The sequence below is a fragment of the Branchiostoma floridae genome, chromosome 11, assembly GCF_000003815.2.
Source record: "Branchiostoma floridae strain S238N-H82 chromosome 11, Bfl_VNyyK, whole genome shotgun sequence".
NCBI classification, from domain to species: Eukaryota; Metazoa; Chordata; class Leptocardii; order Amphioxiformes; family Branchiostomatidae; genus Branchiostoma; species Branchiostoma floridae.
Window position 1 is genome coordinate 20,113,241 of NC_049989.1, and position 12,654 is coordinate 20,125,894.

At 40.8% G+C, this 12,654-nt stretch overlaps 3 protein-coding genes and 1 long non-coding RNA gene across 8 annotated transcripts in view; 2 read left to right on the forward strand and 2 right to left on the reverse strand.

Annotated features, from left to right (window-relative positions):
* The first annotated feature begins 739 nt into the window (after window positions 1-739).
* Window positions 740-4,659, forward strand: LOC118426334 (D-dopachrome decarboxylase-like). Its single transcript, XM_035835648.1, has 4 exons — window positions 740-1,110; window positions 3,308-3,430; window positions 3,877-4,052; window positions 4,525-4,659. Exons 1-4 carry the CDS (start codon window positions 988-990, stop codon window positions 4,604-4,606), a joined length of 504 nt encoding a protein of 167 aa, XP_035691541.1. The 5' UTR covers window positions 740-987; the 3' UTR covers window positions 4,607-4,659.
* On the reverse strand, window positions 2,829-4,574 carry LOC118426335. 2 transcript variants are annotated; one of them, XR_004832381.1, is made up of 3 exons: window positions 3,862-3,996; window positions 3,338-3,452; window positions 2,829-3,109 (listed from the first exon to the last, which is right to left on the reverse strand). It is a non-coding gene; the product is annotated as an uncharacterized LOC118426335 (long non-coding RNA). The 2 variants fall into 2 exon arrangements; XR_004832382.1 differs by lacking the exon at window positions 2,829-3,109 and adding an exon at window positions 4,487-4,574 and having other exon boundaries at window positions 3,354-3,452; window positions 3,862-4,036.
* Window positions 4,660-6,398: 1,739 nt separating the features above from the next.
* Window positions 6,399-9,892, forward strand: LOC118425834 (macrophage migration inhibitory factor homolog). Of its 4 annotated transcripts, none has more exons than XR_004832332.1 (5): window positions 6,399-6,545; window positions 7,560-7,678; window positions 8,319-8,494; window positions 8,979-9,145; window positions 9,375-9,892. XR_004832332.1 is itself a non-coding variant. In XM_035834941.1 (4 exons), the coding sequence occupies exons 2-4, from the start codon at window positions 7,571-7,573 to the stop codon at window positions 9,058-9,060; spliced, it is 366 nt and encodes a 121-aa protein (XP_035690834.1). In that variant the 5' UTR covers window positions 6,399-6,545; window positions 7,560-7,570; the 3' UTR covers window positions 9,061-9,292. The 4 variants fall into 4 exon arrangements, 1 of the variants encoding a protein (XP_035690834.1); XR_004832331.1 differs by having other exon boundaries at window positions 8,979-9,139; window positions 9,368-9,892; XR_004832333.1 differs by having other exon boundaries at window positions 6,498-6,562; window positions 8,979-9,139; window positions 9,368-9,892.
* A 136-nt stretch (window positions 9,893-10,028) lies between these two features.
* LOC118425832 (dapdiamide synthesis protein DdaC-like) overlaps window positions 10,029-12,654 on the reverse strand; it is a 5,726-nt gene continuing 3,100 nt past the window's right edge. Inside the window, exons 5-7 of the mRNA XM_035834940.1 lie at window positions 12,534-12,654; window positions 11,316-11,494; window positions 10,029-10,554 (exon numbers count right to left, since the gene is read on the reverse strand). Of these exons, the coding sequence (XP_035690833.1) occupies window positions 10,426-10,554; window positions 11,316-11,494; window positions 12,534-12,654 (429 nt within the window). The 3' untranslated portion in view covers window positions 10,029-10,425. The remainder of the gene's footprint in view (window positions 10,555-11,315; window positions 11,495-12,533) is intronic.

The following is a 12,654-nucleotide window of genomic DNA, read 5'->3' on the forward strand; positions in this document are numbered from 1 at the left end:
CAAGTCGTGATTAATGACATCAATCATCACTAAGCCCCGGGTTTGGGGTTGCTGAAGTAATGCTGAGACTGTCCTGTGAATGGCTTACAGGGACGACGCCTGTTAAGTTGTGCGTGCTTTTGTTATTCCAGGGAGAAAGAACCAAGGCGAGAGGACAATCCGGCCCTTTTGACACAAATGCTCTTCTATGATAAAGGTCTCATTGATGTATTACTCCGCTAGTGGATACCCTAAAAGAGATCCGAGCCAAAAGCTAAACGGCTGGATGGACGCGTGTTTTAAGCGGTGAGAAATTCCCTTTTAGCCAACGGAACTGATATCAAAAGTTAGATTGGTGAAATTTTGTTTCTAACTGAAGAAATAAGCAGGTAAAGTTTGGCAGCCGCGCGCTAGATCGGAGGTACACAGTCCTGGGTTTTGAGTGGTGTGGTTGACTGGTGGCAGCTAAAAAGTGCCTGTTGCGATGCCTGGCTAACTGCATTTTGTAATTGTCCTAATAAAAGACTGTACGCATAGAAGCTGTTGGGAATTTTTTTACATGATGACGAGTAACTGTGCTCAACAAAGAATTAAAAAAATCGATCTATTTCAGGTTGGTTTATTACGAACGCGCCCATGTAAAACACGTATTATACCATATAAGTCTATGGGAAGAAGAAACTCATCAATGAGACCTAAATCTGAATTCAACTGCCATTGCTTCTAATGCGAGAGCTCTTAACTGCGCATGCAAATGTTGGCTTCACTTATTGGGCAAAGGGGACAGCTTCATTCCATTTTCCAAATAAAGCTAAGAAATATTACCACGCATTAGTAATATAACGCGATGAATTTTACAGGACAAATCCTGTTTATGCTAGTGTTACTAAGCTAGCCAACCCTCCTGAATTCTACCGTGACTACAACAAAAGAGATCACCAGGTAATTCGGAAACGAGCTCGATGTTTGCAGGCTCTAAACAAACCCGTGTCCTTTCATGGCCATGACATGGTCTGGTGCGTGCGTATTTGTCTACAAGGTCACGTCAGAAAGGAGGGCCAAGGGTCAAGGTCGGCTCAGTCCAGCCTGCTCGACCAGTCTTCAACACACCGTGCTGTATTACAGTGTGAGGTGAGTCGTCTAAACTTGACGCCTTGCCGTATATTTCTATATGAGCGAGGCCTAAACAGGCTATTGACACACTGAGTGTGTCGATAGCCTGTTTAGGCTATTGACACACCCAGTGCTAGAAACCACTAAAATGAGGAAATCTTACGATTATATTTGACAATCAACACTCTGAAAAGTACGAATGGCATCCTGTGTCCATTATCAACCCAAAATACGATCTTTTTCACGTGTTTACGGCACAATTTTAAACATCGGAATCTGCTATCATATAGGGTGCTAGTTTTACTGTCACCGCATGTGATCATGGCAGCCATGTTGGATCGGTTTAATAGGAACACGTTTTGCTGTGTTTACCGACGAATTCCTGCCGTATTGGAGAATTTGCGGCCTCAAAACTTATATCACTAAGGAAGCGAAGTTATAGTTGTTGTTTTACCTCCATTATTTTTAATGTGAAAGAAATATTCTTCCGAGTCGCTGCCGATAGCGCCGGAACCACACGGCCGAAAATTATGACATGTTTTGTGGTCTGAGGTCAGTGTTATTTTTTGTATAAAATATTCTTATATCAAATGGATGTTTAAAAAGGGACAAGAAAAATTAAAAAAAAAAAAAATTAAAAAAACTCCGGCGCGGACTCGAACCGGGTCCGAGCAATTATCATTAATTCCCGGGTGAATGAACGCTCTACCCACAACGCTACGCCAAACCTACACGATGAAGGCTGTATTAACAGGTATCCAAATGTAGAGCATAACTTGAATACGTCCGTTCATTCCAAGATTCAAAGATTCCAATGTCTAATCTTCCGAACAATGTCTAATCAACTATTGCTTGTGTAAAATATTGCCGGAAAGTCATGTTACAAGCTCTGATTGGCTGACTGGCATCTCGGTGTGTCAATAGCCTGTTTGGCTATTGGCACACTGAGTGTGTCAATAGCCACAGCGTTTCTATATTACCTGGCACTGATATGGACTCTCGTATCATATAATTGCATAGGTACATATCATGTAGCATGTTGATTTCTAAGCAGATCCTCTGTTGACAAAATCGTAAATTTGAACTAGGAGATATGTCGTAGATTCTACAGACCAGAGCTAAATGACTTACTACGGCCCTTGGCCGACCCGGGTTACGATTTGGCCACGACAATTTATCAGGCTTCTGACGATTTGTGACAGATCGCAGTAGTTAGTTACGATTTTGGATCAGGACAGGCGTGGGTAACACTAGTTCACCTTTATCCGTTGGGTAACCAGTAACCCTGTTTTGAAAAACAACGGATAAAGGTTACCCCACGTATAAAAAAACGGTGAACAAACGTTAAAACAACTTGCTGCGAAGATGTGGAGGATCGCGGCAGTACTAGTGCTACACTTCATGCTACCTGGTTCATATCATATCAAACATTTCTTGACTGGTCTTTAAGATTATTAATCATTTAAGGTGTCTAGTGCTCAGCAATCATTGAAATCTTCTAAGTCTTTCAATTCAGCTGATCGTCAAACCACCGTGACCTTTATGTGACACAAAACGAGCATCAGGTAATTTTCTCAAGCCTGAACTTGAGGGTCCGGTTCAGGTCCAGGTCCGGTTCAGGTCCAGAGGATCAGGTCCAGCTCGGCTACTTCACTCTTGTTATTTCCTTCCACCTGCAAGCACCAAAACGTGTGAATGTCTAATCAAATAATCTGTTAATTTTCTATTAGGTCCAACATCCGGTCCACCTAATTTTTTTCAGGTCCGGTTTTTCTTGACCGGTCCAATAAGAAAAACCGGTTTTGTACCGGTACGCTGTACCGATACCCAGCCCTAGCACATAACATGCGGGGCATCTACAAAGTGCAGCAATAATCACAGTGAAAATGGTAATTATCTGTCGGAGATGTGAGGTCATCCACGGGTCAAAGGTGGTCAGAAGTCAGTATCGTCCCACGGCCCTTCCCGCTCCACGACTGTTGCTGGTCCCTCACATGGTTTCCTTGATATGGTCTCCCTGCAAAATAAAACCATGCGTAACAGGTGCCCAACATTTTGACGTTGTGCAAGAAAAAATATATATAAACAGCATCATTGTTACACTAGAAAGGCAACATTTTCGCGAAAATGCAGAATGTCGCTCCCGATGCATTTGGTCAAGCTACTCACAAAATTCAACTAAAACCATTTTCATATCTCGATACATATGATACAGCATAAGAACGAAAACATGCCGCTGGCTCACATCAAGACCAACCTGTCCCAGGACCAGATCAGCGATGACTTCATGAAGGAGACGTCTCAGATGATCACAGAGCTCCTTAACGCGGAGGAAGGGGTGAATGCCGCAAGCTTGTTATCTACATGAAATATTAGTCATGGCGGTTACACCTTCACTAGCGTTTGTCTGTGGAGATATGAAGTCGCCGAACTCTATCTTTTTTTAATCAGTGTATGTTTTTTGTTCGTTAAATAATGAACACTAAAGTAAGACAAATAAATGACGTTGACTTTGAATTGGCAGGCTTTGTAAAAAATCTTTTGAGAAAATTTTGTTGAAAAAATCTGTTACAGGGGAAAAAGATAATTGGACGTAAAATTACATCAAAGAAATCATAATAGTCAATATACTACCGTCGTCAAGATGAAATTGTGTTACCTTTCGTTCGCCAGGTGCAGATCATTTATAATTTCAAAGTTTAAGACCTGAGAACTGATATTCAGCGTAGTATACTAGTAGATGTCAAAGTGTTTGCTGATATGTTTTACCAAATTTTTGTGTAGAGGGTGGTAATTCACGTGGATGCCGGGCAGAGGATGCTACGGGCGGGCTCCTTTGATCCCTACATCCAGTTCGAGATCGCAGACATCAAATCTTTCGACGACGAGGCAGACAAGGAGAAGTACTCCAAGGCTTTCTTCGATTACCTGTCCGAGAAACTACCTGTGAAGTACGACAGGTGAGGGTTTGATATATCGTCTCAAAGCTGTGAACACTACATGTAAGTCTGCCATACTTTGCAACATATTTGGGAGGCAGAAATATCACGGATGACTTAAACAGCGTAGAGGTGAAAAATTTTATTGATTTATTTTGCATATGCATGTATGTGTTTGTGTGTGTGTGTGTTTTTTTGTGTGTGTGTGCGTGCGTGTGTGTGTGCGCGTGTGTTTATAGGGAGAGATCTGATCTGTCTGCCTTCCTGTCTCTGTCTAGCTCTCTGTCTCTCTCTCTCCCTCCCCCTCCCCCCCCTCTCTCTCTTTCTCTCTCTGTCTATATATATATATATATGTATGTGTGTGTGTGTGTACTTAAACATCTTGTATTCTGGAGCAAGTACAAACTTATAATTTATGGTATATATAATCAAAGTAAACAAGTCGTTGCTCGAACCATCAAAAACTCGTTCTCTTCCATCTCTATGTTTCTAGGATCGTGGTGATTTTCCACCGGTTGGAGCCAGAAGATGTCGCAATAAAGGGTACCCTAATCTCCACTCTGTTGAAACAATAGTGTTGCTTAGAGAGCACTAGCCTCCATAGCAGGCTGTCTGTGGCCCTTTCTTAGGCTCATAATACACTATTGCTGGCCATTTCTTTTTGTACTGGGTCGCTGCTTGCCGGCCGTCGCTAATACCCCCTTTCCACTAGGACGGCGCTCTCACCGCTCTCTCTCTGCGCATGCGACCTAAAATTTGACATATCGCTCAACGAATTGTATAAAAAAAGAAACGAACCTTTTACACTTTGTGTGTTTTGTTGTCTTCTTGGTCACACTTTTACGTTTTGTATGATATACCCAGTGTGAAAGCGAAGGGTACACAAAAATGGCATATAATATTTAGGTCGCAGTGAGAGCGCATTGCGATCGCCGTCTAGTGGAAAGCGGGCATAATTACGGGGCCAGTGATCTGCGACGGCCGACAATCAACAACCCAGTACAAAAAGAAACGGCCAGCAAGTATTATGAGCCACAAAAAGGCTACGGAGAGCCTGCAATAGAGGCTACGTTGCTAGCTTATCGAATACATATTCATCTCTTTATTCATATCATCTACTAAAAATGTATAACGACGTTCTTCATCATAGACTACATGTATAACACAGTCAGGTATATTCATTACACACTTTCTATCAATATTTCTAAGTTAGATAAGGATGGATAAGAGTGACAGGTCATTTGATGTAATAAGTTACAGCTAAATTGTAGCACAACAATGTATCCGTGTTGTAACTTCCATATGAGCAACCATTGCCGCTCACGTGCTTACAAGGCTGGAGTGTTGTATGGTTAATGGTAGTCTGTGTAACACAAACTCTGCTGTCCAGGGCTGTAATTATAACTGGAGGCCGACGGATGTTGGGTGGGCTGCTATAAGTGAGGTGTAATCTGAGGCTAGGTTATTGGGTGGTTAGTAGGCAACACTTGTTCATATATCAAAGAAAAAAGCTACAGTTGTTGCGGTTCTCGCACGCGCCAGAATAAAACACGAGATGCTGCTTTTCATACACATGAAGACAACTTGATAAAAGATTTTAAATCCAAGCCAGAGGATCAAATGATAAGTATTTGAAGAAGGAGGTGGGTAAAATTTATAGAAAAAAGTCTAATGAAAATATTATTCTTTATTTTATCATTCTCATGATACTGCACTTTAAAATCTTGAAATGAAAGAAACTCATATAAGAAATCTCTTGACTGCACAGTCTTTTCTTATACATGTTTTCCTGTATTACTACATATGCCCTTTTTATGTAATCTTCACACTATCAATTACAAAGATTTAGGGGAATTCTAATAATCTGTAACAATTCCGGATATTTTCGAAGTAAAATGTACGTATGTATCTATATGAATATTCACCACTCAAATGATTTTCAATACTTTTTCTCTTGCAGCGAACAAACGTTCCTTTTCATTTAAACACAAAACTTCGCTATTAGCGCTACCTTAGCAAATAAATTGGAATATCTTTATCTCCATTATTATATAGTTTTACATTTACACCATTGACCGCCCTTGCCCTGGGAATGGCTTACATGGGAACGACGCCCATTAAGTTGTGTGTGCTCTTTCAATGAAAAAAAATGGGAGAGGACAAACCGGTCGTTTTTAACGACGCTTATCTGATCAATTAGCTAAAACATGAAAACATAGACTGTACAAAAACATTACGTTACATGTAATTTGGAAACGGGAAACCTAAGGCCTTAAGGAATCATTTAGAGTAGAGTGTGATTTGATAGTAAAATCATGATCAGAAACGTGTGGCATGAACGTTAATCGATAAATGTTCCATGCGTACGTGTCGAGTGCACGTCCAGAGCATGGTACGGTCTGGTGCGTATTTGTCTGTGATGACGTCAGAAAGGTGGGTCAAAGGTGAGCGCCGGTTCAGTCCAGCCTGCTCGGCCAGTCTTCAACACAGCTGTATCCTGCCTGTAGCAGAAAGGTGAGTGACGGCTAAACGTATGTAAACGCCTCTGTAGCATTCTTCTAGGGGGTGTTTTACCCTGTTACTTTCCGTATCGCTTACATATCATGTGGCACATTTAAACCTTCCGTTGCCAAAATCAACTACGAGCAAATTGTATGTCGCATGCCTTCCATGGACTTAAAGCCATTGACCGACCGGTTACGATTAATTTGGCCACGCCAAATCGTAAGGCTTCTGTGGCCGTGCGACAGGTGCATGTTGGCCCGCGGTGTAATATGATTTTGGATCTGCCAGAAGATAGACGTGCATGTCGTGTAATCAATAATTGTAAAAAAGTTCCTGCATGGTTTAGCGTGCCTCTCTGCTGTAAATATCATATCGAATGCATCTCAAATTATAAGTCTAATATTATTTATGGGTTCTAGTGCTGTCGTTAAACCTGTCACTGAAATTTCACACTCTCAAAATGGCTTTCAACTCAGCTGATCGTCAAGCCGCCAAACGAACTGCGGCAGGTGATTTCTTCAGTCTGACCTTTGAACCGCACGCTCCATGCGGAATATTTACAAAGCGCAGTGTTGGTCACCCCAAATAAACAACGATTGAGTTCATTTGAAGTATATGTCTCACAAGGATGATATGAAAATATCAATTTTACATGATTATTGTCAGTCATATTTTGTTCTCCATAAAACCTGTATGCATTGCATAAATGACCTATGACTTGATCATGTTGTCTATGTACGTAGATGTACTTAGACTTTATGATCTTTATGGATAAAGTTGTACTTTATGGATATTTGCATGAGATGTATTTTATATACGGAATAGCTCTGAAAAAAAGAATTAATGAAAAAAAAATCATTATTATTTTCTTGATGTTTGCAATACAGCTTAAAAAAAACATGCCGCTGGCTCACATCAAGACCAACCAGTGTCCCCGGACCAGATATATATTTGAAAAAGTTCTGAAAAAATATTACAGAAAAAAAACATTTTTATTTATTTATTCTTTTTTTTGTGATACAGTTTAAAAAAACATGCCGCTGGCTCACATCAAAACCAACCTGTCCCCGGACCAGTTCAGCGATGACTTCATGAAGGAGACGTCTCAGATGATCGCAGAGCTCCTCGAGAAGGAGGAATGGGTAAGGATCCGAATGTTTTGGCATTTTCTATCTTTTAGCTTGATGTGGCATTTAGGACGATCTCTGTGATTCACAGATTATGCATGCACAACATAGAGTGGAATTCGTTAGCCTCCTTCGCAGACTTTAAGCGGCACTGGCTATTTTATGGAGGGGGCGAACTCCCTTCCACGGCAAACTCCCTTCTTCGGCAAACTCCCTTCTTCGGCAAACTCCCTTCTTCGGCAAACTCCCTTCTTCGGCAAACTCCCTTCTTCGGCAAACTCCCTTCTTCGGCAAACTCCCTTTCCCGGTATGAGAGAACCTAGCCGACATTGAAAATCGCGAACACAGCTTCCACCTCACCGCCCATGAAATAAAATAAAAGCCAGCCCGCTCGAAGTCTGCGAAAGAGGCTAACATTTCGTTGCTACTCAAGTATATATATATATATATATATATATATATATATATATATATATATATATATATATATATATATATATATATACGTGTGACAGATCGGTCTAGTGTAATATAACCAGCTTCTGCCATTTTTGACAGCAACGGATATAAGTTACTCACTGATTAAGGCGAATAAGCCTGCCGTTAGCTCACATCAAAACCAACATGTAAAATATTTTGTTTGATCTGCACGCAGAGGGTGACAGTTCACGTGGATGCTGGGCAGAGGATGCTGCGGGCGGGCTCCTTCGAACCCTACATCCAGTTCGAGATCGCAGCCATCAAGTCCTTCGACGACGAGGCAGACAAGGAGAAGTACTCCAAGGCCTTCTTCGACTACCTGTCCGAGAAACTACCTGTCAAATACGACAGGTGAGGGTTGGATATTTCAGTTTTCATGTAACGAATGCGTTTTCTTGTAAATAATTAATTCTGCTTATAACGTTAGTTGACATTTATTCGATGTTAGCCTATATCCGTTTCTTTAAGAAACGGGGATACTAGTAATACCCACAGAGTTGCACTGTTGAGAGACTCAAATGTTTATATGTCCCTTAATAGATTTATTCTTTGAAAGTGACGAATTTAGGTACATAACAAACAAAGATCAATGAACGTTAATACTTAATACAATCAGGTGTTACATAATTTACAAGTTGTTAGAAGGTTTTACTTAATTTTCTTTGAGTGTGACATTGATGACTTAACTGTTTTGTGCAATTTCAAAATCTTTCGCAGAAAAATAAAATACAATCTTTTACACCAGAAGCAAGCCCAAATGTATTATATTGCCAAGCTGGACCAGTCGTTATTCGAGTCATCAAAAACTTGTTTTCTCCCCTTTCTATTTTCCCAGAATCGTGGTGATTTTCCACCGGCTGGCGTCAGAGGATGTCGGCATAAAGGGAACCCTGAACTCCATTCTGGTGAAAAAATAGTGTTGCTGTGACAACAATGTACAAGTCTGTCGGATATCATACTTATCGCTATTGCTAGCTTAATTCTGAATAAAAAATTCGCTAAATCATCGTTGAAGAGGTTCATCAGTCACGTATGCAAACAGTTACAACAAATTTTCATCAATTAATGACTGTTTTTGAAAAGGTACAGTACATACCTCCCAAATTTTCGATGTCTACCAGTACATCATCGTCAGGGGAATGACCTAATCTCAGTTCTCGCGAGAGAACACGAGACTAGGTCAGGCTTGCGTGGATCATCTGCCCCCTCCCCCACCCCCCCACCCCGCTAAATCATTCCTATTAGCTACATTATGTGGATTGTCATATCCATATTCATTAAACACATATCATCAACATTTTAAAGTTATAAGATCCTGATAACTAGGGTGATAGGACGTTCGATGTAACATGTTACAGCTTTGTCGCACAAATTTTTTTACAATGTATCCGCGTGGCAGTTTCTATATTACCAGTCATTTCCTCTCACGTGTTTACAAGGCCGGAGTGCTGTATAGTTATTGGGTGGTAAGACTTGTTCATATATTACACAAAAATGATGCTACAGATGTTACAGTTCAAAACAGGAAGGCAACACGAAGCGCTGCTTGTAAACTAGTGAATGACAATGGACGATCATACATATGAACTCAAGATAACTTGATAAACGTTTTAGATTGAAGCCAATATTAAAAGTATTTAAGGTACAGATAGTTTGAATTTATAATGATGAAAAATATTATATTTCATGTGAAGCTTGATGCTAGTTTGTACTTGAAAATCTTGAAATTAAAGAAACTCATGATGACAATAAAAGATGCATTTTTCTTTTATTGACTGCACACTCTTTTCATGGTTGACGTTGTTTTCCCGTTATAGTTTCAAATTGGGGGTTGTCTTGTTGGCCATTCATAATCAGAGGACCTGATTTTGGACTGATTGGAAAATGAACAATTAGCGGCCCAAGAAAATAACGAGCGAAGTAGAGGAGAGTTGATAATCATTTTACCAAGTTTGTACAGTCAAACTTGGTCTAAGTTAATCAAAAGCGGCAATATTTAATAGTGTTGTTTACATGAAGATAGGATTTTAAAACGCCAGTAGAAGTCGGATACTCCATCCGAAACAGAATCCTTCATGCAAAATGAACCAATGTTTTGAGTATCTCCCATTCGATTAACAGTGAATCAGGTTTAGGTCTGGACCGTACCTGTACCTGTACCTGATTGTATGTGAAAACTAGTGTACCGGTACCCACCCCTAGTGTTAATTCTACAGAAACTCTTTGATATGTGATCTTCACACTTCTAATATATGGCAAAATCACTTCAAATCAAGGTGCATTCAGGCGTCTGACACTGCCAGATACACGAGCAGCCTCCTGTTTCCGGTGAAGCCCAGGCGGCCATGTTGGATGTACATGTTGTTCAGCACCAACACGTCACGTCTCTGCAGCTGGAACCCAACTGCAACCTGAAAGGAACATTAACGTCTCTTAATCATATATCGTTTTTTAAAAATAGAATAAAAGTTTTCCTTTGCACAACTAGTGATGCCTCTCACCAAATGCCTATCAAGCATCTTTATCAGAGCTTCTGACTTATAATGTTAAGCCTATGTAGGTGGTTTGCAGTGGGAACAATCTAAATTGCAAGGCATTACTGGTAGTGCAAAAGTAAACTCCAATATTCTACGTTCATTCGACAATATGAAAATATTTTCAGAACGCTCATAAGAACATTTACGAGATCAAAGGTCAATGTAGAACATTACGTAGTAGATCCGTGAACAATTCCATCAGGTTTTAATGGCAAATGTGCAGATGTTGACGCACTGGCGCATCAAATCCGCAGCTGTTTGGGCACACATTAGCCGTACGTGAGGCTCGGTGCGTCACTCCACCGTCATGGGAGCAGGGGCATGGCGAGTATCGAACTCGAACAAATGACTCTGCTTCCAACGCACCCTAGCCGTCCCACCAGACAGACCACATCTGGTTAAAGAGTTATTGGATTTATACACAGTTCTTAATAATTCACAACCAAGACATTCAATCACAGTCGACATTTTGGTAACTGTATGAATACTGTGCATACAGTGCAGCTAGGTGTGGCTGCTAACAATGCCAAACGTCATACATGCGACAGCGGTCCCAAACATAAAATATCACATGGATGTTATAGAATTTTGCATGAGCCAATGTCATTCTCCTTTAGAACACACAGTGACCCCACCTGCCACGTCACATCCCGTATGTGCTGTAGTACTTCCGGTTCGATCTCCGAGCCGTCGCCATATTGGCTGTTGAAGGGGTTCAGGTGCGGAGGGACGGGTTTGGTGCTGTCGTAGTCAGGATGGGCCGTGAGGAAGTCCGCGTTGTTCACGTGGGCCTGGTTAAACCAGAGCCACTCTCCTGCAGCAGACACACGGAAGATGTTCATAATGCATGGGAACTCCAAATCTGCGAAACTTCCGTCGCCAAGACACAGTTAACAGTTATAGACGAGGTGGTCAGACTTACATCGGGATACTTACTGTTGACTTTTATCCGCCGGACCCCAGGCAAAATATGCAGTTTCTAAAACAAACTTTTGAGACACACACCTTAACTACTAATTGTATAACCACCAAATTTTAGAGGATAATAAACATGTTAACCTGAATCCTCAGAACAAATTTTGTGTTATCATCATATAATGTGACATTATGACGTCATTTAGCTAAAAAGGGCGGCCATCTTGGATTTTGACCTATGACGTCATAAAATTAACTTAAATCATAACTTTTGAATAATGAAAGTTACATTCAATTTTTTGGGATTTCATAATAGGCAGAAAATGAGTGAACTTCGTCAGGTTGACTAGCCTGAAATAATGATGATGATATTAAAATAATGATGGTTGTAATTAAGACGAGGATGACTAGCATTCATGTCAGAGTACTGCGTTTGCAGTTTAGTTGACATGTTGGTTTGTTGGAACTTTGTTCTGCATTCATTTTGTACAAAGAACGATGAGAAAGGGTTCACCTGAAGATGGGGCGAAAAACATCATTAATAGAACACTCTCTCCTTTCTATCTAGCCCTTTAACGAGTTTGCTCAGTGCAAGGCCAGGAGACTAATTAGTGGTAGATATACTATTAGGTAACTATATATATGTATATGCTAGGAGAAGGGGGTGAATGTTGTGTTTTGAAAGCTCGGTGTGGGTAGTACTAGTATTAGTGAGGGAGAGAGTTTCATATCTTACAGTCGATAGAAAGGGATTGTAATGCGGATGTGAGCTCGAGAAGAGCCTTGTGGTACGACACTGATGCTTCAAGCTGTCAGCTTCTGAACAATCACAAGGAACAGCGTAAAGTAGATACCTACAAACGACCTAAAAAGCAGATTAGTGCATGTACATTTACACAGTATTGGTTTACCATGATGTTTGCTATTGCCTTAATTACCTTTATATAGAGTCATGGCGGGTAGATTGTACCACCAGCTGACCGACCCGTCCTGCCCCCATTGCCACGTCACTCCCCGTGTACTCAGGTACCTCTCCACCTCATCACGGCTGTCCGTGAG

Excerpts from the sequence above, each read along its gene's own strand:
- LOC118425834 (XM_035834941.1), top strand. The coding sequence starts at position 7,571 with ATGCCGCTGGCTCACATCAAAACCAACCTGTCCCCGGACCAGTTCAGC. Across the intron at positions 7,679-8,318 it reads TCCTCGAGAAGGAGGAATGG|AGGGTGACAGTTCACGTGGA; the intron begins GTAAGGATCCGA and ends ATCTGCACGCAG. Across the intron at positions 8,495-8,978 it reads CTACCTGTCAAATACGACAG|AATCGTGGTGATTTTCCACC; the intron begins GTGAGGGTTGGA and ends CTATTTTCCCAG.
- LOC118426334 (XM_035835648.1), top strand. The coding sequence starts at position 988 with ATGGTCTGGTGCGTGCGTATTTGTCTACAAGGTCACGTCAGAAAGGAG. Across the intron at positions 1,111-3,307 it reads GTGCTGTATTACAGTGTGAG|CATAAGAACGAAAACATGCC; the intron begins GTGAGTCGTCTA and ends CATATGATACAG. Across the intron at positions 4,053-4,524 it reads CTACCTGTGAAGTACGACAG|GATCGTGGTGATTTTCCACC; the intron begins GTGAGGGTTTGA and ends CTATGTTTCTAG.